At 25.3% G+C, this 23,790-nt stretch overlaps 12 protein-coding genes across 12 annotated transcripts; 5 read left to right on the top strand and 7 right to left on the bottom strand.

Moving 5' to 3' along the window:
- Positions 1 to 164: 164 nt before the first annotated feature.
- DICPUDRAFT_155712 (uncharacterized protein) lies at positions 165 to 3,439 on the top strand (the record flags this gene model as incomplete). Its single annotated transcript, XM_003291098.1, has 4 exons — positions 165 to 992; positions 1,073 to 1,326; positions 1,409 to 1,927; positions 2,014 to 3,439. 4 exons carry the CDS (start codon positions 165 to 167, stop codon positions 3,437 to 3,439), a joined length of 3,027 nt encoding a protein of 1,008 aa, XP_003291146.1.
- A 222-nt stretch (positions 3,440 to 3,661) lies between these two features.
- DICPUDRAFT_38536 (uncharacterized protein) lies at positions 3,662 to 5,535 on the bottom strand (the record flags this gene model as incomplete). The annotated part of the gene is made up of 2 exons (XM_003291085.1): positions 3,662 to 5,217; positions 5,307 to 5,535. The coding sequence occupies 2 exons, from the start codon at positions 5,533 to 5,535 to the stop codon at positions 3,662 to 3,664; spliced, it is 1,785 nt and encodes a 594-aa protein (XP_003291133.1).
- A 414-nt stretch (positions 5,536 to 5,949) lies between these two features.
- Positions 5,950 to 6,745, bottom strand: DICPUDRAFT_57163 (uncharacterized protein). The gene is made up of 2 exons (XM_003291084.1): positions 6,574 to 6,745; positions 5,950 to 6,476 (listed from the first exon to the last, which is right to left on the bottom strand). Exons 1-2 carry the CDS (start codon positions 6,679 to 6,681, stop codon positions 5,991 to 5,993), a joined length of 594 nt encoding a protein of 197 aa, XP_003291132.1. The 5' UTR covers positions 6,682 to 6,745; the 3' UTR covers positions 5,950 to 5,990.
- Positions 6,746 to 6,921: 176 nt separating this feature from the next.
- DICPUDRAFT_98907 (uncharacterized protein) lies at positions 6,922 to 10,226 on the top strand (the record flags this gene model as incomplete). The annotated part of the gene is made up of 5 exons (XM_003291097.1): positions 6,922 to 6,997; positions 7,105 to 8,981; positions 9,057 to 9,633; positions 9,722 to 9,931; positions 9,999 to 10,226. The coding sequence occupies 5 exons, from the start codon at positions 6,922 to 6,924 to the stop codon at positions 10,202 to 10,204; spliced, it is 2,946 nt and encodes a 981-aa protein (XP_003291145.1). The 3' UTR covers positions 10,205 to 10,226.
- A 120-nt stretch (positions 10,227 to 10,346) lies between these two features.
- On the bottom strand, positions 10,347 to 11,366 carry DICPUDRAFT_81817 (uncharacterized protein; the record flags this gene model as incomplete). Its single annotated transcript, XM_003291083.1, has 1 exon — positions 10,347 to 11,366. The coding sequence occupies one exon, from the start codon at positions 11,364 to 11,366 to the stop codon at positions 10,347 to 10,349; it is 1,020 nt and encodes a 339-aa protein (XP_003291131.1).
- Positions 11,367 to 12,616: 1,250 nt separating this feature from the next.
- Positions 12,617 to 13,622, top strand: DICPUDRAFT_95296 (40S ribosomal protein S8; the record flags this gene model as incomplete). Its single annotated transcript, XM_003291096.1, has 3 exons — positions 12,617 to 12,620; positions 12,870 to 12,900; positions 12,996 to 13,622. The coding sequence occupies 3 exons, from the start codon at positions 12,617 to 12,619 to the stop codon at positions 13,594 to 13,596; spliced, it is 636 nt and encodes a 211-aa protein (XP_003291144.1). The 3' UTR covers positions 13,597 to 13,622.
- A 203-nt stretch (positions 13,623 to 13,825) lies between these two features.
- On the bottom strand, positions 13,826 to 14,914 carry DICPUDRAFT_81815 (uncharacterized protein; the record flags this gene model as incomplete). The annotated part of the gene is made up of 1 exon (XM_003291082.1): positions 13,826 to 14,914. One exon carries the CDS (start codon positions 14,912 to 14,914, stop codon positions 13,826 to 13,828), a length of 1,089 nt encoding a protein of 362 aa, XP_003291130.1.
- A 679-nt stretch (positions 14,915 to 15,593) lies between these two features.
- Positions 15,594 to 16,739, top strand: DICPUDRAFT_95295 (40S ribosomal protein S11). The gene is made up of 2 exons (XM_003291095.1): positions 15,594 to 15,618; positions 16,198 to 16,739. The coding sequence occupies exons 1-2, from the start codon at positions 15,604 to 15,606 to the stop codon at positions 16,648 to 16,650; spliced, it is 468 nt and encodes a 155-aa protein (XP_003291143.1). The 5' UTR covers positions 15,594 to 15,603; the 3' UTR covers positions 16,651 to 16,739.
- Positions 16,740 to 16,938: 199 nt separating this feature from the next.
- Positions 16,939 to 17,691, top strand: DICPUDRAFT_81813 (uncharacterized protein; the record flags this gene model as incomplete). Its single annotated transcript, XM_003291094.1, has 3 exons — positions 16,939 to 17,043; positions 17,114 to 17,422; positions 17,500 to 17,691. 3 exons carry the CDS (start codon positions 16,939 to 16,941, stop codon positions 17,689 to 17,691), a joined length of 606 nt encoding a protein of 201 aa, XP_003291142.1.
- A 46-nt stretch (positions 17,692 to 17,737) lies between these two features.
- Positions 17,738 to 19,731, bottom strand: DICPUDRAFT_49642 (uncharacterized protein). Its single transcript, XM_003291081.1, has 2 exons — positions 18,438 to 19,731; positions 17,738 to 18,365 (listed from the first exon to the last, which is right to left on the bottom strand). The coding sequence occupies exons 1-2, from the start codon at positions 19,561 to 19,563 to the stop codon at positions 17,845 to 17,847; spliced, it is 1,647 nt and encodes a 548-aa protein (XP_003291129.1). The 5' UTR covers positions 19,564 to 19,731; the 3' UTR covers positions 17,738 to 17,844.
- Positions 19,732 to 20,767: 1,036 nt separating this feature from the next.
- On the bottom strand, positions 20,768 to 22,108 carry DICPUDRAFT_98903 (uncharacterized protein; the record flags this gene model as incomplete). The annotated part of the gene is made up of 4 exons (XM_003291080.1): positions 20,768 to 21,154; positions 21,229 to 21,591; positions 21,674 to 21,852; positions 21,935 to 22,108. The coding sequence occupies 4 exons, from the start codon at positions 22,106 to 22,108 to the stop codon at positions 20,830 to 20,832; spliced, it is 1,041 nt and encodes a 346-aa protein (XP_003291128.1). The 3' UTR covers positions 20,768 to 20,829.
- A 1,098-nt stretch (positions 22,109 to 23,206) lies between these two features.
- Positions 23,207 to 23,790, bottom strand: DICPUDRAFT_81810 (uncharacterized protein; the record flags this gene model as incomplete). The annotated part of the gene is made up of 2 exons (XM_003291079.1): positions 23,207 to 23,558; positions 23,628 to 23,790. Coding segments are annotated over 2 exons (515 nt in total), but the record flags the coding sequence as incomplete, so codon positions are not given.

Here is a 23,790-nt window from a genome sequence, read left to right as displayed (position 1 = left end):
TTTTTTTAAATTATTTATTATTTTTTTTTTTCATATAAAACAAATCTATATATATACCTAAAAAAAAAAAAAAAGAAAACAAAAGAAATTCAAATTTACTAATTTCAAAACAACAAAAAGCTAACAATTTAATAAAATAATAATTTTTGAATAAAGTAAATAAAATGGCAAAATCAAAGAAGAAACAACAAAACAACCAACAACAACAACAACAACAACAACAGCAACAACAACAACAACAACAACAGCAACAACAACAGCAACAACAACAACAACAACAACAATTAAATCAGAATTTCAACTCTTCGCCTATACTAACTACAGATATTGTTGATGGGATTGGATCACCATTGACAATACCGAAAAAGTTTTCAGAAAAAGAGCAAAAGCATTATCAAAGAAAACTTCATCAACTTCAACAGCAACAAATAGAGCACCAAAAAAAGATGCAAATATCGAGACAACAGGTACAACTACCAACTATTAGTGTAGATAAACATTCGATTGATCAAAGTTTTTTAAATTTAAATTTAGAATCTTTAAAAACATCACATTTATTATTTAATGGCGGTCCAACATCAGGAAATTCAAGCAATTCAAGTAGTTTGCATAATAGTAATGAAAACCATGTATATTTAGATAAGGATAGACCATCAAACTACACAGAAGATACTGAAAACGGTATTACCCTATGCGATAATAGTACCGAGCTAACTGAACATTCATTTGATAGTCTTGAATGCGAAGCAGATTATGATGATGATGACATGTCCTCGTTTATAGAAGATCCATTAAAGTATACTTCATTTATGGGCGATTTACCTTTGGGTGCTTTATATGCTTTTAGAAACGGAAATAATGAATTTTATAAAGAAAGATTCAAAAGTGCAATAGAGTATTATAATGCCGCAATTTCATTATCAACTTCAAACAATCCAATCTTCCTTGTTATAGTATTAATAAATAGATCAATTACAAAATTAAAATTACATGTAAGTCCCATCATATTAAATAGCATCATTATTATTATTTATAGTATAATAAATTCTAATGTTTCATTTTTATAATTTAGGAATATAAAAAATCGATTTTAGATAGCACTTTGGCAATTTCAATTCAACCCAATTGTATTAAAGCTTATATTTGTAGATCATTTGGTTACTTTTTCTCAAAAGATTTTAAGAAGGCATTTGCAGATCATCTAATTGCAACCAATTTAGCTCCTCCTAATTTATCATTACAAAGGGTAATGAGATATGCCCATGGTTCTTTATTTATGTTTAATACTGATTTTTTTGACTATCCATTAAATAATTTAGCAAAAATGTAAGTTTTGGTTTTTATAATCATAATTATTTTTAATATTAATATTAATATATTTTTTTTTTTTTTAAATAATAAAAAATAGTAAAAGTATACAGTTGGAATGGCTAAGTGATTTTAATTTATTATCCATTGAGGAAGAGCCTTCAAGAATACATTTATTAGCAAAATATATGAAAAATCAATCAAATTCAAATAATTCACAACCAACACCAAAACCTCCCTCAGCAACACCCACATCCCAGCAACAAAACCAACAGCATCAGCATCAGCATCAGCATCAACATCAGCATCAGCAACAACATCAGCATCAGCAACAACTACCACAGAATCACCCGTTATATAAACAATTAACGCCTACATTAATAGCTGCTAAAGAGCCCCCTAAATATCAAAACACAACACCACCCCCATTAATACCGGCTGGTGAGTTTAATTATGGAACAACTTGGTCTGATTCAGAAGAATATTATTCACTTATCAAATCATCAAGTAGTGAAAATTGGGCAGCAAAAGAAAAACTAATGGGTAATCAAAATTTCCAAGAGAAAAAGTATCAATCTGCACTTGCACATTATTCAAAAGCTATTAAGCTAAACCCAGAGTAAATATAATTAACCCTAACAAACCAATATATTTATATAATTATAAATATTAACAAGTTATCTATTGTTTTTTTTTTTTATTTAGTGACCCAATTTATTATTCAAATAGGGGTATTGTATATTATAAATTAAATAGATTTTTTGAAGCAATAACAGATTTTTCAATATCTATAGATAAGCAACCAAAACAATTTAAAGTATATCTAAGAAGAGCATCATCATATGCAGCTATTGGAGATTATACAAACGCAATTAGAGATTTTAAAGCAGGTTTAAAATATGAACCAGAAAGTATAGATTTATTAGAAGGTTTATATAAATCATTAAAATGTATAGAACTCGATTTAAAAAGAAGAATTACTGCAAATCCACAATCAAATTCATCACTGGAGGTATCATTAAAATCAGTATCATTCGAAATTTCTTGTTTAGCTCTAAAATTAAATTTCACAAAAAATCCATCACCATCATTAGAATCAGCCAATCAATCTGGTGATTCAAATATTCCTCCTCCTCCTCCTCCAATTCCATCGCCCCTATCTTCAACAAACTCACCATTTTTATCTGCAAACAATATAGCTCCACCACCTACCATTTCTAAACAACACCAACAACAATTAAATAGTTTACAACAACAGCTACAGCAACATTTACAAGAAGAAAAAGAAAGAGAAAGAGAGAAATTCGAAAAAGTCCAAAAGATCGGTATAATTGAAAATCAGAAAAAAGAAAAAGAAAAGAAACGAAACTTAATACCATTACAACCACACCCATCGCCATCACAATCTCCACATCCATCGCCATCACAATCTCCACACCCATCGCCATCACAATCGTCCTCAGAATCACAATCGCCATCAGAATCGCCATCACAATCTCCACAACCATCGCCACAACCATCACCACCACAATCACCACCACAATCACCACAATCATCACCACCACAATCACCACATTCATCACCACCACAATCACCACAGCTATCACAACCAGCACAACCAGCACAACCACCATTAGAACCTTTATCACAACCTGTAAATAATACAAATACAAATTCAAATACCAATACCAATACAAATACAAATGAAAATATAAATCCAAATAATAATATGAATAATAACAATACTAATAATGATGATATGAATAATAAAACCAATAGCAACAACAACGCTGGTAATTTAGAAAATATCAATAATAAGTCTGATCCTCAAATAAAAACATCAATTAACCAAACAGAAAAACCTTGTGCAATATTTAGACCAATTTCCCAAGAAAAAAAAGAAAAAGTCTTATCACTTATTTCATTTTTAACAGATCTAATCAATTATCAAACTGGTGATCCATCATTAATACTATTTTCAAGAGCAGAGGCTTATTCTCAATTAAATAATTATGAATTAGCAAATAAAGATTTTGAAGCAGCCAATATTTTAAATCCTTCAAATAAAGATATTGTTAAACGTCACCAAAGATTAAAACAACTACAAGACAATCCAAAAGAAACACTTTAAATACCAACATAATAAAAGATAGTAGTACAATTATAAAATATTATTTATTTTAAAAAAAATATTTTAAAATTATTATAACATAATATTACTATGTAAAATTTACATATAGGTTTAAAATGTATTTTGTTATGTGGAAAAAATTTTATTTTTAATAAAAACCATTATATTTTATTTTAAATTTTGATTTGATTACTAATTGTTACATAAGAAAAAAAAAATTATTTAATTATATTTACTGGTTAAAGTGAATGAATCGTGGACTAATGATCTATGATTAGCAACAAATTCGAAAAGAAGGTTGGTTTGATTAGCATAAAGTCTTGAATGACCATAGTCAATAGCTCTGAAGATTGACCAATCTGGTTGGTTTTCGTGTCCATTGCCTTGTGAGCTGATGTCTGAACCATCCCATGGAACTTGGTAAGTGTTACCAGCCATACCAATAACAACATGAACAGTGCCTTCATTATCGTTTTCGGCACATGTAAAGTTATAGATACCACAAGTACGTTCATAAATATGAACATGACCCCAAAGAGCAAGGTTAACATCGAATTTTTCGAAAAGTGGTTCGATGGCATCACGAAGACCATTAATCATACCAATACCATCTTCTGCGAGGGCTGAGGTATACATTGGTCTATGACCAGAGAAAACTAACCATGGTGTAACAGATCTATCGACTTTAGCAAGATCATTGTAGAGCCATTCGTATTGTGGTGATCCTGGTAAGAAATCATGTTCTGCAGACATGACTGTAAAGTGAATTGGACCATTGTCATATGAGAACCAAAGATTACGTGAATAGTCTTCAGCACCGGTCATGTGGAAACGTTTGCTAAATGGAACACCGCATTCACCACCACTATCGGTACCGTAGTTGGCCCATGATGGATCGAATGGTTGGCCTGTGAAATCGTATTCGTGATTACCAATTGAGACCATGTATGGAGTTTTAGATGTAATTGGTTCCATAGCATCGAGGAAATAGTCCCAAACAAATGCTTTACCTCTGGCATATGAGATATCACCAATATGATGAATATTCCAGAATGGTGGTAGTGATGGTGAGAGATCACCTCTTTGTTTTGGTGTTCCACCAAAACTCTTAAAGAAACTTGATTCAGAGTATGGAACATTAATAGTATTTAAAATGGAAGCGATAGTTTGACTTGCTGGAAATTGAGTTTCGACCATAGCAGTGAATGGGAAATTGGTACCAAGATCTCCAAAAGCGACAACAAATGCTTCTGATTGTGATGGTGATGCAGTGTATGAAGGAGTGACAAATGAACGAACAGAGCTCCAACCATCATTAATACTACCAAAGTAATAATAGTAAACTGTATTTGGTTCGAGTTGAGTTAAAACAACATCGTGGACATAGCCTGGGTTTCTGAAATAGTTGGTGCTGTTTGCTGGTGAAGCACACATATCGGTAATTGCATAGGTAATTGATGTACCTGTGGCGGTGAGTGAATATTCAGAGAATTTTGGATCGGTAGAATAGTAAACACTTGGTAAATCATTGGTACCACTAACCCACATTAATCTCATTTCGTCTGTATTATTGGTAAGGGAGAGATAAGATTTGCCTGGTTCGTTTGGATTGTTAAATATAACTGGTGGTGATGTAGCAATAACTGTTAATGAAATATTTGTAAATATTTTTAAAACTGGTGAGGTTGAATTAACAACTGGTGACCATAATCTAAAAAGATAATCTTCTCTAACATTTAATAATGGAATTGAGAGTGAACCTGAACCTGTTTTCCAACCTAAAAATAAAAAAAAAAATTATTAATTATTAATATTAAATAAATAACCCAAATTACTATAACTTTAGTAAAATAGAAAATAAACCTACTTGGTGATTGTGATACTTGGATATAACCATTTGGATGTGTGGCACTTGCATTTGATGGTGAGTAAATTGCAACTATATCGTATTTAGTTGGATTATCAATACCGCTCCAAGTAATTGTGATCTCATCATTTGAGTTTTGAACTGGGTATGGTGTGATACTAATAGATGGAATAGCTCTTGAAAAAGCTAAAAAGTATAATACAAATACTAATGATAATAAAAACTTCATTTTTATATTATCTATAAAAATTAGTATTTTTTTCTTTTTTTCTAAATAGAAGATAAAAAAAAAAAAAAAAAAAAATATTATTTAAATATTTATTAAAAATATCTGATGGATACACAAACAAATTTATAAAATTTAAAAAAAAAAACTAAAATTTTTAAAAAAAAAAAAATAAAAAAAAAAAAAAAATTATTTTTCCTTAACGCCTTTTTGGCTGTACTGGTATTATAAATTTTTTGGTTAAATTTCGTGATTGTCATCTTATTCATACATTTTGGTTTATTTACTTTTCCCGACAATAAAAAAAATGTTAAAAAAATATAGATATAAAATTGTTTATTCTTTTTTTTTTTTTTTTTTTGGGGGGTGACAGGGAAAAAATGAAATACGCATGATATATATATATTCAGTATTATGGTTATTGTGGATAAAAAAAACATTTGAAATATTCACTTTTATTAAATTTTAACCTTTTCAATTAATTCAGTTGTAAGAGTTTTTGGTAAACCCATGATGGTTTCAATTTCGCCATCTAATGGACCAGTGTAATCAGACATATGTTCAACGGTAAAACCACCTGCACAATGCATAACATCACCTTGTTTAATTAATTTATCAATAAATTCGTTTGGTAATTTATTGAAATGTTGGGTAGCAACTGCTGTACCTTCTACAATTTTACCAGTTGCAATATTAACGACTACAACACTGACAACAGCAACGGCTGGATGGAATTCATAGCTCTCTAAATATGATCTGCATTCTTCTTCTGAAATTGGTTTCTCTCTAATTACATTATTACATACGATAACTTGATCTGAACAAATCATAATCGATTTTTTATCCTCTTCATTATCAGATGATTTAATTCTTTCTAATAATGCCTCAGCTTTAGCTCTACTAATTAATAATGTTAATTTATTGGGATCAGTATCTCTAATTGCCTAAATAAAATATTATTTACATATTTAGTATTTGTTTTTCTATTTTTTTTTTTTTTACAACAAAATAAATAAATTTTATATTTATTATTATAATTACTTTTTCGTCAATATCGGGTGACATTGTTTTAAATTTATAACCCATATCTTGTAAAACTTTTTTTCTCCAAATGGAGGATGATCCAAGAATTAAAGGAGTTTCAGCCATTATATTATATTATAAATATAACTATTTTTAATTAGAATGAATAATGAAATTTATAATTTAAAAAATGCTTGAGCGAATAATGAAAATTCTAATTTAAAAAATTTAAAAAATTATTATAAAAAAAAAAAAAAAAAAAAAAATTAAAATATTTTTTTTTATAATTTTAATTTATTTTAATTTGTAAATTTCATTGTTATATATATATTTCTTTTTTATTTTATTTTTCTATATTGTAATATAATGGAACAAATATTGGATTTTAGCACACCTTTAAATTTACAGACACTGGACCAAATTTTAGAACAACAACAAGCAAGTAAACACTCCAATATAAATTATTATGCCATACAAAAATACTAATACTTTTATCCTATCTTTAGAAATATAATGATTTATTAAATAAATTTATAAACCACGAATTAGCTTGGACAAAGGTTAACGAACTTTTAAAATCAAGTAGCAATAGAATCAAATTTTTTGGTTTAACAATTTTAGAAAATAGTGTAATTAAAAAGAAATTATTAAATCAATTAAATCAAGAACAAAAATCATCAATTGTAACTGAACTTTTACAAATTACTCTTAGTTTTTCCTCTAGTGATAGCAATGCATCCATTGTCAAAAAGAAAGCTGCTTCATTAATTTCACAAATCATTGTTAAAGAATGGTTAAATTCAAACAACTCTAATGAATCTTTTCAATTTATCCAAAACTACATTTCACAACTCATAAAATGTGTCTCGGAACCTGCCTCTTATCAGCTAGATCAATTGTATGGCGTAATGATGGTTTTTAGCAACTTGGGTGTTTACGTTAAACAAGAAGACGACTATAAATCAACTTTGAAAAATATTCAAGATGTATTCGATATGATTTTTATCAAAGCATTTGAACTATTTGACTTTTTAGAAAAGAGCAAATCAAATATAACCTCTCAACAAAAGCCAATATATGATGAACTGGTTAAAGAAATTCTCAAGACCGTATCATCACTATTCGATTTGGTTACCATTGACCATTGCCTCAGATTAGATTTAATTTTATTTTTAATAAATAAAATGAATGATCAACAAAACCAAACCAATTCCTATGTATTAACTTTAAGTGAACATATTAACGTGTTAGTTTCAAAAGTTATGGCTGAAGCAGCTCAAAGCGGTCAAACTAGTCCAAAACTTAATCAAGTAGTCTCCAGTATTTTCAAAACAATGGTTGTTGCCTGTTCGAAATCCATTCCAGAAAAGATTAAATCATCAACTATGCTTCTCGAGAATATTGCCACTCTCTTTACCACATATCTTAAAAACTTTTTATTGGTCCTCGAAACGCTCGATACCGAAACTACCCTGTATTGTGAAAAGTATTTAATTAATATTATGCCACTATTGCCAATAGATCGTTTAACTTTGGTATTAGAATACTTTAACCAACTCTACAAAGGATTTTTAACAACTGGTGACAATCAAAAGGTTAGACTTCAACTACATGCTTCATCTATACCCTTATTCTTTACTAGTATTTTAGCAATCTTGGAAAATCACGATGAAGAGGAAGATAATGAAATAAAAGGTATTTTATTTACAAAAATTCAAGATTGTACCGAAACAACAACAACAACAGCAATCGTAGATAAAAATGACGAAGAAGAAGAATGGAAAAAAGTTGAAACTTTACTCTCAGAAACTTTAGAATCCATCGGCTTAATTTGCTTTAATGATGCCTTTGACTTTTTTACTAAAAAACTATTTGATTTATTATCAAGTAGTGGTGATGAAAAGCATAAAATGAACTCAACATTTTGGTGTTTAGGCTATCTTTGTAAATTTAGTACCCAATTCGATGTTATCAATACCTTTATTGGCAAAATTATTGACGATAAAACTCTCTCATCGCTTGCACAAAACAAACGTTTCACTATGATAAGCGGCCTCCTATTCTTTATTAGTCGTTCAACCAAGTACTTGGAATTTCAACAAAACTCTCAATATATTAAATCTATACTTCAAATTATTATCACCCAATTACTACCATCAAAATCACAATCACTTGTCCAAATTTCAATTATTACTTTAGATATAATAATTAGTACTAGAAAGCAATACATTTCATTAGATTCCCCAGAGCTTCATATATTTTTAAACCAATTTATACAACAACAAGGTGCAACTAGTATCAATACATCACAAATTGAAATGATTTATAAATGTATTGGTTCATTTATTTTTAATTTCTACACATTTAATCAAAGCCAATTCAATAATAACTCTTTAACACAAATTCTTAATCCATTAATCGAGCAAGTAAGTGGTCATAGTAATACTTTTATTTTTATACACATATAACTAATATAAACTTTTATTTTTAATGTTTTAAAGTTAAAATCAAACAACAACTATCAAGACAACTTTAAACTATGGAGCAATACAATTAATAATAATTTGAACTTTAATATCTCCTTAGCAAAATCTATGAAGAATCTCTTTAATGTTCAAATGTCACAACTCTATCCAATTTTAATTGATCTCTTTAAGTGGTCAAATCAAGAGCACCAACCAATCGAAAAATTCTCTGGCTCACAAATTTCATTTAAAAAAAATATTATTGAACTATTAACAGCCTACATTGATAACCAATCCACCAGTAGCAATACACCAATTGATCCATCGCTCCAAAATACCTTGCTTTTATTCTTGGAAGCACTTTGTCAAGACCCAACTCGTACATCCCAAATATACGTCACCGAGGTATTACCAAAGACCATTTCATTTATCTCTTCTGTAATCTCAACATTCAAATCAAATCTATCAACACAAATTTCGAAAGGTCTCTTTGATACCTTTTATAAATTCTCTTTAGAGCAAGCTTTTAATCAATCAAATCAAAGCAGAGGTTTACTTTTATTATCAAAAATTTGGAATTTAGTTAATTCAATACAAATTAATAACCCATCATGTAAATATAGACTATTGTTATTTTAAAAAGAAAAAAAAAATACTAATTATTTTTAAAAATTAAAAAAAAAAAAAAATTTTGACTATAGTATTAACATCGGATATAAACTCTGGCTACTTTGAACTAATCAACAAATGCTTAGATAATATCAGCCCATCAATCAATGGCAGTGCACTAGACTCACTTGTTAATTACTTTACAAATATTAGATCAACACCACAACTTTTCGATTTTAATATTTTATTACATGAATATATCAAAATTTTAAATTTATTTTATAACTCTGAATATCAAACCTGTATGTATTAAATCTTTAATAATAACAAAATATTATAAATTCTAATAATATCTTTTAAATTTCTTAGCATTAGATAAAATTACAAAACTACTCTTTATAATGATACAATTAACCGTCAATAATAACAATTCAAAACTTCAACTAATGACACTATTAGAACAAAAATATAAATCTATAAGTAATAATAATAACATTGCCCCAAAGATTCAACAACTATTTAATATTAATAATTTAGAGTTATTCGAAAATAATATTAAACTAATTTATAAATAAAATAAAAGATAAAATAATTTTTAAAAAAATTCATGAAAACTATTTATTTATTTAATACAAAGATATTTAAATTTGAATTCCAAATTTAAAAATATATAAACTATTTTAATTGTAGATTTTAATGTTGTATTTGTTGTTTGTTTTAATGATTAATACTTTCATAACCATGGTGGTGTCTATGGTGATGGCAAATTCTAACTACCATAAAGATTGCAACGATTACAGAAATCAATGCCAATATACCATCAATAACAAAACCTGCAAGATATGATGATTTAATCTTTGGTGGTTTAAACCATACTACATTATCAACATTTCTTGAGCTGTACCAACATGTATAATTGTAACCAATGTGATAATTATTTAAGTATGCTTTGACCCAATCACTTTCGACTGATACCAAACCCTTGATTGTTGAATTTACTAATGTACCATTACCTACATTATAAATTACAGTGAAAATACCTTGATAACAATCATCACTGCATCCGGAATAACTATTACTATCGAAAGAACTACTGCTATTGTTAACACTACCACTAAAGTTATTGCTGCTTGAATTGTGACTGCTGCTACCTTCAACAATATTTTTAGCTTTTACTTCTGAAACCATCTTTTGTTTTAATGATTTTTTAATATTTTTGAACTCTCTAAGATTTGATAAATCACCAGCACCGGATGTAGCACCTTCTTTTTTGTATCCCTTGATTGCATATTCTCTCATGATATCGTCATCACCACCAGCGTCACCACCCACATCTTCACCACCCTCGTCATCGCCGCCATCGTCATCATCATCATATTCACCAGTGTCTCTGCCACCCTCGTCATATTCACCGTCATCATCATCATCATCATCATCATCGCCGCCATCATAATTACCACCTCCAGTGCTATAACCACCACCATTTATAATAATCCATGGATTTGAACCCCAATTGTTATACCACCAAATATCATCATTTTGTTTGTAACATTCCGATGATGAGTCTACATTGCATAAACCACTATCTACCTTTTTTTCTACTGTACATAAAGTTTCCTCATAGCTTTTTCCTAACTCGTAAGCATTAAAAAACTTAAATCCGTAATATATCGTCAAACCAGTGAATAATATTGTTAAACATAAAGCGATAACACCTGTTATCTTTGCACAACCCATTTTAAATTTATATTTTTATTATTATAATTTTACTATTATTATAATTTTATAAATTTTATTTATGAAATGTTTAAAAAAAAAAAAACTTTAAAAACATTTCAAAAATATTCGATTCAAATCAAAAATTAAAAAAAAATAATAAAAAAAAAATTTTATATTTATCTAAAAAATTTCTAAAATTTAAAAAATATCCAACCTATTTTTTTAAACTATCTTTTATTTTATTTTCTAATTAAAATTAAAACTATCCAAACAATTAATAACCTTTATTGCCAATTATAATATCTCAATTAAATACCAGGGCATTAAAATGAAATAATTAAAAAAAAATAAAAAAATAAAAGATTTTGTAAAAGGTATAAAACAAAAATGAAAAAAAAACTATGGATTCTAAAAAATTAGGTAGGACACCTTTTTCTTTATTTTTTTTTTTATTTTTTTAAATTATTTTATATTTTTGTAATTTATTTTATTATTTTATTATCTTTAATTATTTTATATAATTTATATTATTTTTTATTTATTTTATTTATTTTATTTTTTAAAAGAATATTATAAAATCTAAATTTTGAAACACTTGAGATTTTATAATATCTAAAATAAAATGAGTTAACATTATATTTATAAATAACACTTACATTGAATATTATATTTAAATTTCTATTAGAATCTTGATGTGAATTATTTTTAACACAAATCGAAAATTAAACAATGACGATTCATCAACAAACTAAAAATTTTTGAAAAAATATTTTTTGAAAAAAAAAAAAAAAAAATAATTTTATAAACTTTGTAAATTTAAAAATTTTAGAAATATAATTAACTATTGTTATAAATACCATTATTATTATTTATTATTTATTATTTATTATTTATTATTTATTATTTATTATTTATTATTTATTATTTTTGTTATTTATTAAAAACAATTTAAAAATGAAAAATTTATTTATTTAAAAAAAAAAAAAAATAAATTGACAAAAAAAAAAAAAAAAAGTAGAAAAGAATAAATAACTAATGATTTCAAAATTAATAATAAAAATGATATTTGTGATTAAATAAGTTCAGAGATATATAAATAATTATTGGTGGGGAAAAAAAAAACGTTGGTGTAAAAAAAAAAAAATTTTACGCCCAAATGTAAAAAAAAAAAATTTTAAAAAAAAAAAATTAAAAAAAATAAAAAAAATTAAAAAACTGATTTTTTGCATTTCCTCAGTCTTTTTCCTCGTTCACATAGACATATAACAATGGGTAAATTATCTATATGACACATTATCTCTATAAATGCCCTCTCAATCTTTCTAGAATCATCAAATAATGTTGGATTAAAGTGGATTAAAGTGGATTAAAGTGGATTAATAATAGATAACCATAGATAACAATAGATAACAATAAATAACAATAGATAAATGATTGATCAGAAAAAAAGAGAGAGCATAGTTAAACGAACGAATGATTGAATATTAACATATTATTTATATCCTAATTGAATAATAATAGGTATTTCACGTGACAGTCTCCACAAACACAGGTATATATCAAAAAATTTAGATGAGGATTACAGAAAAATAGGGAAAAAACATGATATTAATTATGTATATATAATTTTTTTTTAATATAATATAGAGCCACCGGTGCTGCTCGTAAACCAAATTACAAAAAGAGAAAGTACGAATTAGGTCGTCAAGCTGCCAAGACAAAGTTATGTTCAGCTGGTGAAGAAAAACGTGTCAGAGCCATCAGAGTTAGAGGTGGTGCTACCAAATTCCGTGCCTTACGTTTAGATACTGGTAACTTCTCATGGGCTTCAGAAAAAGTCACCCGTAAATGCCGTATCATCAATGTCGTTTACAACGCTACTTCAAATGATTTAGTCCGTACCAATACCCTCGTTAAAGGTTCAATTGTCCAAATCGATTCAACCCCATACAAACAATGGTATGAACAACACTACGGTGTCACCGTCGGTAAAAAGAAAGCCGTCAAAAAGGAAGGTGAAACTGAACAAGTTGTCAAAAAATCAGCTAACCTTTTAGCCAAACTCGCTGCCCGTCAAAAAGGTAGAACCTTAGAAACCTCCCTCGAATCACAAATCGGTGAAGGTCGTTTCTACGCCAGAATCACCTCAAGACCAGGTCAAGTTGGTAAATGTGATGGTTACATTCTTGAAGGTAAAGAATTAGAATTCTACGCCAAGAAACTCCAAAAGAAGAAATCTGCCAAATAAATAAATTACTCTCTTTTATAATTATAAAAATTTTTTTTTAAAATTTAGCATTATAGTTTTTTTAGAAATATTTATATAGTTTTTAGAAATATAAATTTTGTTTTGAAAAGAATTTATAAAAAGATTATTATTAATAGTTTTATATATTTATTTAATATATCATAAATATTAAAATTTATAATAGTTTATTTTTTATTTACAATTTTTATTTTAATTATTATATTTAATTTTATTTAAATTTATTTAAAACTGAATGAATTGAAATGCTTCTTCTTTCACCCCATCTTCTTTTTGCTTCCTCCAAGTCTGGTTGGGTGTACCAATCCGGATAAGGTAAATCTGGATTAAATCTATAGTTTAAGAAAAGTTCACTATTTATAATTGGTTTGAATGCTATTAATACAACTCCTCTACGAATGACAGAGTTATCACTGAAATATTGATTTTCTGTAATTGTACGATTTGGTATATAGTGAACTAAATGATCAGGAAATCCTCTTCTATAGTTGAAAGCATATGCTATAACATTTGGTTGATCATCTGCTGGTGGATGATTTATAAAATTACCAATTGCAAATGGATTTCTGTAACATAATATATCTGTAGGTTTGACATTGGTTCCAATTTCTTTAAACATTTTTGATTTTAATGTAAGTTCGTCGCATTTCTTATTCCATGATCTCCCATCGATAATAGTGCCATCGTATCTTGACATCATATATTCATTTTCCCTAACTATAGATGGAGGTATATTCTCTCCATCATATGTATCGCCTGGATACAATGCAACCACTGTACCCGGTATAACCTCGCCCTCTATATAAACACCATAACCTGCCTCCTCATGATCTACTGTAGAACTTTTAACATGAATTTTAAAACCACGTGGATGCTCGATTGGTTCGCCTCTATTGTCAGTCTCTTTAATTGAAAGACATCTCTTTAATTTCTCCTCCATTGAATAATATGGTAAATCTTTGAGTGGTGGTGGATAACTGTTCTTTCCTCCATATGAATGCATTAATTCGTACATTTCCAATAATTGTGTATTTAAAACCTGTGAAATTGATTCTTTTTGCTTCATATATTTGGTGTTTTCTGCCTCGTTCAATATACCATTGATGTTATCTGAATTATCCAAAAACTTTTTAAAGTCACCCTCATTATTATAGTATACTGATTTGAATGTTTCTGTTGCTATGAATGTTTTGAAGGTATCAGCCATCTCTTGATCACTTTGTAAATAAGCTATACCATTTTTATTATTTTTATATTTATTTCCAATACTACGTAGTGAATTGGTTATTCTAGAAATCATATTATTAAAAATTAAAAAAACAATTTAAATAAAAAAAAAAAAAAAATTAAAAATTAAAATAAAAAAAAAAAATAAAACGAAAAAAATCTTTTTTATTAAAATTAAGAAAAAAATATTTTATTTGAATAATAAATATAATCACTTTTATTTGGTAGATAATAAAAATACAAAAAAAACACTATTTAAATATTTTTCATCATATTTATATATTATATTAATATTAATAGATTATAGTTTACATCAATCATAATAAACCATAAAACAAAAGAAAAAAAAAATCACAACAAAAATTATTAATCAAAATCCATTTTTATTATTTATTATTATTTATTTATAATAATTTACTAATAAATAAAAAAAAGAAAAAAAAAGAAAGATTTATAAATGAAAATCAAATTTAAAATTAACTTTTTATAAAAAATATAAAGATTTGAAATTTAATATTTATTTACCAAAAGCACCATTTTTATTTTTTTTTTACAAAACTGCCGAAAAATTTTTTACAAAGCTTTTACATACCCCCAAAAATGCCATATAAAAAATTCTCGTGGCTGGTTGCCTCATAAAAAAATTCAATTTTTTTTTAAAAAAAATTTTAAAAAAAAAAAAAAAAAAAAAAAGAAAAAAAAAAAAAAAAAAATAATCTTTTTTCTCTTTTTTGCTTCTGTCTTTAGTACATATAATTCAAAATGGCCGATATCCAAGTGTGTATTTGTATATGATTTTATTATATTGACTATATAATATTATTGTTACCTAAACAAACAATAGATCCTTTTCATTCTGTTTTATTTTAATAATGGTTAAAAAAAAAATAAAAAAAATAAAACAAAAAAAGATAAATACAAATAAATTTCAACATTTTTTTTTTTTTTAAAAAATAAATAACAACATCAACCAAAAAAAAATAGATAATAATAATAATAATATAGGATAAAAAAAATATTATTAGAAAGAGGAAAATACAGGTTAGAAAAATAAAATAAAAAATAAAATAAAAAGATGACTCTAGGGAATTTTAGGTTTTCAATAAAAATAATAATAAATAAATAATAGAGATATAATATATTTAAAAATAGTTTGTGGATTTTAGGTTTATAGTATATAATCTCTCTCTTTTTTTTTTACGAAAAAGAAAAAAAAAAAAAAACGAAAAATTTTTCAGCAGAAAAAAAAAAAAAAAAACCATTTAAAAAAAACAATGAAAAGGATTTATAAAAAAAATAGTCAAATCAACAAAGAAATTTTATATTAACTGATTTTTTTTTTTTATTATATTATAGGCTGAAAAAGCTTTCCAAAAGCAACAAGTCTCATTCAAAAACAGATACCAATTAAAATCTGCCAAAGGTAAAGAAGGTATCAAATACTACAAAAACATCGGTCTTGGTTACAGAACCCCAAAAGACGCCTTTGAAGGTACCTACATCGATAAGAAATGTCCATTCCCCTCTGATGTTTCAATCCGGGGTACTATCCTTCGTGGTACTGTCATCTCAACCAAGATGAAGAGAACCCTCGTTGTCAGAAGAAACTACCTCCCCTACATCAAGAAATACAACAGATTTGAAAAGAGACACTCAAATATCCCAGCTCACGTCTCACCATGTTTCAATGTTAAAGAAGGTGATTCAGTTACCATTGGTCAATGCAGACCATTATCAAAAACTGTTAGATTCAACGTCATCAAACACGAAGCTAACGCCGCCTCCAAGAAACAATTCAAAGCTTTCTAAATAAAATAATAATATAATTTTATTTTTTAAAAAAAACATTTATATAAAGTTATTTTTTTGGGCAAAAAAAAAAAAATATTTTAAAAACTATTTATTCAAATTTACCATTTATTACTTTATTACAGAAAATTAATCTAAACTTCAATGTTGAGTTCTTGTAATTTTATATTTGTATTTTTTATTTTTTATTTTTTTTGTCAATTTTTATAATTTTTAAAATTTTTTTTAATATTTTTTTATTAATCAAATTTATTTATAAAACTATAATAATAATATATAAATACAACAATGAGTCACCTCAAAGGATCAATTAAAAAAATTGATGTAGCATTAAAACTTAAGTGGATCCAATTAGACAATATTACCTATATTGATTCTAAAGGAAGAGAAAGAGTAAATATTTTTAAATTTATATATAATAAAAATTATAGTTTTATTAATAGTTATTGTTTTTTAAAAACAGCTTTGGGAATCAGCATCTAGAACTACTAAAAAAGGTGATACAGATGGAGTGGATATTATAGCAACAGTTAAAAAGCCAGATGGTAAAAAATATGTAGTTTTAATTCTTCAATATAGACCACCAGTTAATAATTTGGTTTTAGAATTTCCAGCAGGTCTTGTTGATGGTGATGAGGATGTTGAAAAAGCAGCAATTAGAGAGTTAAAAGAAGAAACTGGTTATGTTGCAAATAAGGTTTTATTAACATCTCCAAGTTTACCTTTAGAATGTGGAATGAGTGATGCAAATGCTAAAATTTGTGTTGTTGATGTAATTATATAACCATTATTTATATTATCTACTTATTTATTTGTTTATTAACTTTTTAATTAAACTATATTTTATAGTTAGAGGAAACAATATCACAAGGTCAAGAGTTAGAAGATTCAGAGGATATCGAGGTTTATTATTTAGCATTGGATAATTTGTATAATGAAATTGAGGATTTAAGAAAAAAGTTAAATTGTTTAGTTGCCGTTCAACTATACACATTCGCAATGGGTTTAAATTTTAATAATATTTTAAATGGCAATAAATAATTTAAAACAAATTTATAAAATAAAAAAAAAAATAAATTATAGTATTATTTGTAAATTTTAAAAAAACTGAAATATTGTTTATTTATTTCACTAAAAATAAATAAAAAATTATTTTTTAATGTATATATATTATTATTATTATTATTAAACTATTTATAATTTTTTCTTTTTCTTGATTTCTTTATAAACTATATGAGCAAGGTTTTTAATATCCATAGATGAGTTTGGTTCGAAATAACTAAGGGCACCAAATTTGAGAGATGTAGCTTTACCTTCTTCTTCAGAGATATCAGTGGCTTTTAATGGGACAGAACGTTTATCTGAGAACATACCGGCAATTAATATTGGAATTTTACCCATAAATTCGATCTCTGGGATCCATTGGAAAGGAATATCTTCAAATGAGACTCTATCATTGATGGTAAAGGCAATTACAGCAGCATCGGCTTGTTCGTATTGGAGGGCACGAAGTCTTGAGTATCTATCATCACTTGAAGTATTGACAAAGGTGAAATGAATTGGTTTATCATCTACAGTAACTACACCAGTAAAAATCTTTTCAAAGTCATTTTCGGCTTCAATTTTGCAACCTTCTAAAGCGGTCATACAGTACTCAATAAATAAATCTTTATCTTTGGTCTTATCACCAGCAATTACAATGATTATACTATCACCTAAAAAAAAGAAAAACAAATTATTAATAAAATATTATTTTATAAGGTTAATTTAATAATTAAAATACTTACTGAATTTCTTTCTTTGTGGTTTTTTAATTCCATTGCTTGATAAATTTAATTCTTGGGAGCTATTTAAAACACCTTTACCACTCTTTCTTTTTTGTTCTTTTTCAAATGTCTTTAAACGTTCACTAAATTGTTCATTACGAGAATTTAAAGTTTCTTCTTTCTTATCAATATTTTTCATTCTTTCATCGAGTTTCTTTCTTGACTCTTCATTGATATTGTTGATTCTTTCTTCTAATTTCTTTTTGTTTTCTTTATCTAAATCTTTAATTTTTTCGTTCAATTCTTTTTTAGTTTGTTCATCGATATCTTTAATTTTCTTTTCACATTGTTCATTGATGGAGGCAACCTTTTGTTTGATTTCTTCTTCGATAAACATTTGATTTTCAGCTTTGATTTTATTTGCTTTAATTGCATTCTTTTTATCTATTAAAATTTTGTATATTTGTTCTTGAATGGATTGAGAGACTTTATTACCTTTGAGAGTTAATGATATTAATTTGTAGTCAATAAAGTCTTTTTTATCTAAAATAGATAAAAATGAATTTGCACCACCATCGCCAATAGCACAAAAGAATAACGAGATGTTTTTTAACTTTCCTTCAATTGTAATACATTTACTGAGAAGAGTTGCACCTTCATTACCTAATTTATTACTGTTTAAGTGAATGGTTTCCAATGAACGATTGAATTGAAGAGCATCAACAAAATAATGCATTCCACGATGAGTAATGTTACATTCGGAGAGATAAATGGATTTTAAAACACATTCTTTACTTTTGAGCACATCACAAATTGCCTTGAAACCTTCATTACCAATAGGATTGTTGTCTAATTTTAAATACATCAAATACTTGTTATTTGCTATACCTTGACATAATTCTTTGATACCTGCTGATGTAATGTTATTGCAAGAGAGATCGAGTGAAGATACTATAGCTTGCTGCTTTAATGCTTTGGAAATTGGAATAATTCCAGCATCACCCAAATCATTTTTTTCCAATTTGATTAATGGGTGAGATTTTCCATTCATTAAAACCTTAGCAATGGTCTTTGGATCATGATTTCCAATCTTTTTAAAAAGATGACCTGCAGCTTCTAATGATAACTTATCACTTTCAAATTCCATTTTTTATTATATATGTATATGATGATTATTACTATTATTTATTATATAAAATAAATAACACAAAATACTAATTAAAAAACAAACTATTTTAATGGGGTTTATGATTAATATTTTTATAATTACCAAACAAAATGATTTATGATTTTATATTAAAACAATTTATTATTTGTAATAATAAAAAAATAAAAACAATAGATAATGGAGTGATTACAAAATTTTTTTTAAGGCTATTATATTTTTTTTAAAAAAAAAAAAAAGCATAAAAGAAAATAAAGTTAGATAAATTCTTTTTTATTTATTTATCTATTTATTAATTGTAAATATTAAATAATTATTTAATAAAAAAAAAAAAAAGATATAATTTAAATTAAAAAAAAAAATAAAAAAAAAAAAAAAATAAAAAAACACATATTTTAAAATATTTACATTTAAATCCAACTATAGTACTAAAATAAAATTAAAAGAAAATAAAAAAATTAGTAAATTTAATTTAATTATTTATTCTAAAATTATTATTATACATACCATTTATATTATAATAAATTCTTATAATATAAACCTATTAATAAATAAAAATAAATAAATATATATAAACAATTATAAATACTATAAATAATTTAACATGTTTTTAGTAAAAAAAAAAAAATAAGAATAGAAAATATAGTTTTTAAAGAAAAAAAAAAAATAAAAAAAAAATAAAAATCTTTTGTATTATTTTTAATATGTGTTTCTTTTTTTTCTATTTTAATAAGAAAACCCCAATATTTTACAAACACAGGATCAATGACGAAATACTAAAACAATAATATTAATAATACTGAAAAAAATAAAGAGGGGGTTAACTTCATATTAATTTTTTAATTTTTTTTAATTTTTTTTAATTTTTTATAATTTTTTTTTATAAACACATATTTTCTATATCTGGTATTTTTAATATTATTTAAGGAGATATTTAATATTAATAGTGTAATAATAGTTTCCACAATATTTTAATTATGGTATCTTTGATTAGTTTTTTGATATCTTAAAAATAAATATTAAATTGTAATAATTATAGTTTTTTTTTTTTTTTTAAATCTAATATAATAATTTACACTAATGAATATAGTATTTTATTTATTATTATTATTATTATTATGCTTTCATTTAATATGAAGAGGCTGGAGGTTTTTTTTAAATATTTTTGTGTTTTTATATATAAATATTGTGTATTGAGCTGTAATGTTATATTTTATTTATTTAAATTTTAAATTTTAAATTAAACTACTATTCTTTCTTTTTTGATTGTTTTGGTTTATTATTAGCTTGCTGTGCTTGAGGTGATTTATTGTTGTTGCTATTTTTTTTATTTTCTCTATTACGGACAGTGGAAGGTTTTTCAGCTTCCAGTGATTTTTTAGATTTTGGTTTGCTTTCTTCTTCGTCGCTATCACTTCTGATATCATCAAAGTTTTCTTTTTTAAAGAATTTGTTATAAATAATTTTAATAATTAAATAGAACCAAAACATATGGAGAATTTCTAATGTAACCAAACAGACATTGGTTGGATAAAATAAAGGGAAAAAAATTGATACATAACTTGCTTCGAATCTAATTTAAATAAAAATAAAAGTGGTTAATAATACGATTAATAGTTTTTTATAGTTAGTGTGTGATATACTTACAAAGTAGATCTAATTAAAGCGAATGGTAAAAATACCAATCTCATCACAAAGAATGAAATTACAAACAGAACAAACATAGTTTCTGCAAATAAATAAAGCTTGTAATTGTTTTTGGTTGTTTTGCATACATAGTTTAATGACTTTGCGCTATATAAAAAGATATCACTGATGTTATGAAGCCATAAAATTGCAATACCAATTCTATGATATCTGTACCAATACGATGCTGCCACTAAAAAGAAAGTTGAAACATGATGTGTGAGCATTTGATAAAAATCTTTTCTTTTGGTTTCAAAGGAAAGTGCAATTGTGCAATGAATATAAAATGATAATTCTAGTAAATAATAGTATCTAAATAATGGTCTGGATATTTATAAATAAAAAGTATTGTATTAATAAATACTGTTGATATTACAATAAAACCCTTTAGATTATAACTACTTACTTAAATGGTTGAATGGGCCAACCTAACCAAATGTTCATAGTGGGGAAAATTGACCAAGTTTCTTTACTATAAACATATGTACCAAAAATAAAAAATGTTAAATAATAAAACGAATACCATCCATTTTCGAGAAATCTGTCACTGTATGATTTTTTCATATTTATTGAAACTGCGATAGGCTGTGGATAAAAATTTGAACAATTCGATTAGTCATTTACTCTCTAAACTATATTTATGCTATAGGGAAAAGATGAGACTTACTTTTAAGACATGGTTTTGCCATAAATATCTAACAACAAAAAATAAAAATGTACTGCAAAGAACAAAAGATAATGCTGGGATTTCCGAAACTAATTTTTTAGATGATAGAAAAATTGAGTTATCAGGATTGTAATATCTTTCATATTCGATATCTGACAGGCCACTTGCATCCATTATATTATTATTATTTTAATAAAATCTATAAATCTATAAATTTTATAAATATACTATTATTTATATATGAATTCGATTGTTATTAATTTATTAGTTTTTAAATAATATATAATAACCTATTTATTTTTTAATTATTTTTTAAATTTTGAAAATATTTTCTTTTTATCATTAATAAAAAAAGTGAATTATTATTTTTTTTCTATTGTTTTTATATTTTAAAATTATAAATATGTGTGCTTTAATGTGATAGGGTGGGTGTGGTTGTTGTATTTTAAAAAACAATAAATATTGTTTTTAATTTGAAAAAAATATTAATGAAAAATTAAAATTTTGAATTTATTTAATTTTTATTTTATTTTTTTTTTTGGGGTGTAAAAACAGGATTTATTTATAGTATATGTGATAGAGTGTGTGTATGTAGATAATAAATTATTATAATACAATAATGATTAGAAATAATATTTTTAATAATAACACAAAAAAGTTGTTTTAATTAAATTAATTTGAAAAAAAAAATTATTTTTTATAATTTAGATATATAAATAAAATTAAATAAAATAAATAAATAAATAAATTAATTTTATTTTATTTTAATTAAATTATAAAAAAGGTTTTTATTTAAAATATAAAAAAAATTAAATAAAATATAAAATAATTATTTAAATTAAAAATTGTTTTAAATTATTTTCCAAATAAATTATTTACCAAATTTATATAAAAACAAAATTGATTTTTTTTTTTTTTTTTTTTTTTTTTTCTTAGATTTTTTATAAAAATTTTATTGATTATAGCATCATAGAAATAAAGGAAAATACTTTGAAAAATATAATGCAGATGTTAATCCATTTAATAATTATTAAAAAATAAACTAAATGAAATTGTATTTTTTTTTTTAAAATTAAAAAAATTTTGTTATTTAATTTAAACGTTACTTTGGTGATAATGGTGACAAGTTTGGAAAAAAGGAAATAGATTGTTAGTGAACAAATTAACTTAAAAAAAAAAGTTTGTTCCAATTTTTAGTAAATAAAAAAACAATTCATTTTTAAAAAAAAAAAAAAATATTATTTTAAATCTTTATTTTAATGTTTTATAGTTTTAATTTTTCTTTTTTTGTTGAGGATTTGGGGATTGTGGTGGAGTTTTCTTTTTTAATTGTTGTTGTTGTTGTGGTGGTTGTTGTTTAACATTTTGTTGGTTTCTGTTACGAATATTTTTATGTTCGACTTCTAAACCCTTCTTAATAATAGCATCGATTTGTTCTTTACAATCGTCTTCTTCATCACTATCACTTCTAATATCATCAAAATCTTGAGATTTGAATAATTTAGCATAAACAATTCTAATAATTAAGAAAAACCAAAACATATGTAAACCAACCAATGTTAATAATGCAATGTTAGCTGGATAAAATAATGGGAAATCTACTGAAATATGGAATGCTTCAAATCTAAATGAATAAAATAACAATGATATTAGTATATACACATTTAATTTACTGTTTGTATATAACACCTACAATGATGATCTAATTAAAGCGAATGGGAAAAATATTAATCTTGATAATAAGAAAGTAACGGCAAATAAAACGAATGAAGTTTCGGCTACATAAAAGAAAAACTTGTTTTTGGTTTCCTTGCTGAGATAATTTACAGCTTTGGCGGTGTATAACCAGATATCAC

The sequence above is a fragment of the Dictyostelium purpureum genome, assembly GCF_000190715.1.
Source record: "Dictyostelium purpureum unplaced genomic scaffold DICPUscaffold_259, whole genome shotgun sequence".
Lineage (NCBI taxonomy): Eukaryota > Evosea > Eumycetozoa > Dictyosteliales > Dictyosteliaceae > Dictyostelium > Dictyostelium purpureum.
This window is presented reverse-complemented; position numbering and strand designations above follow the sequence as displayed.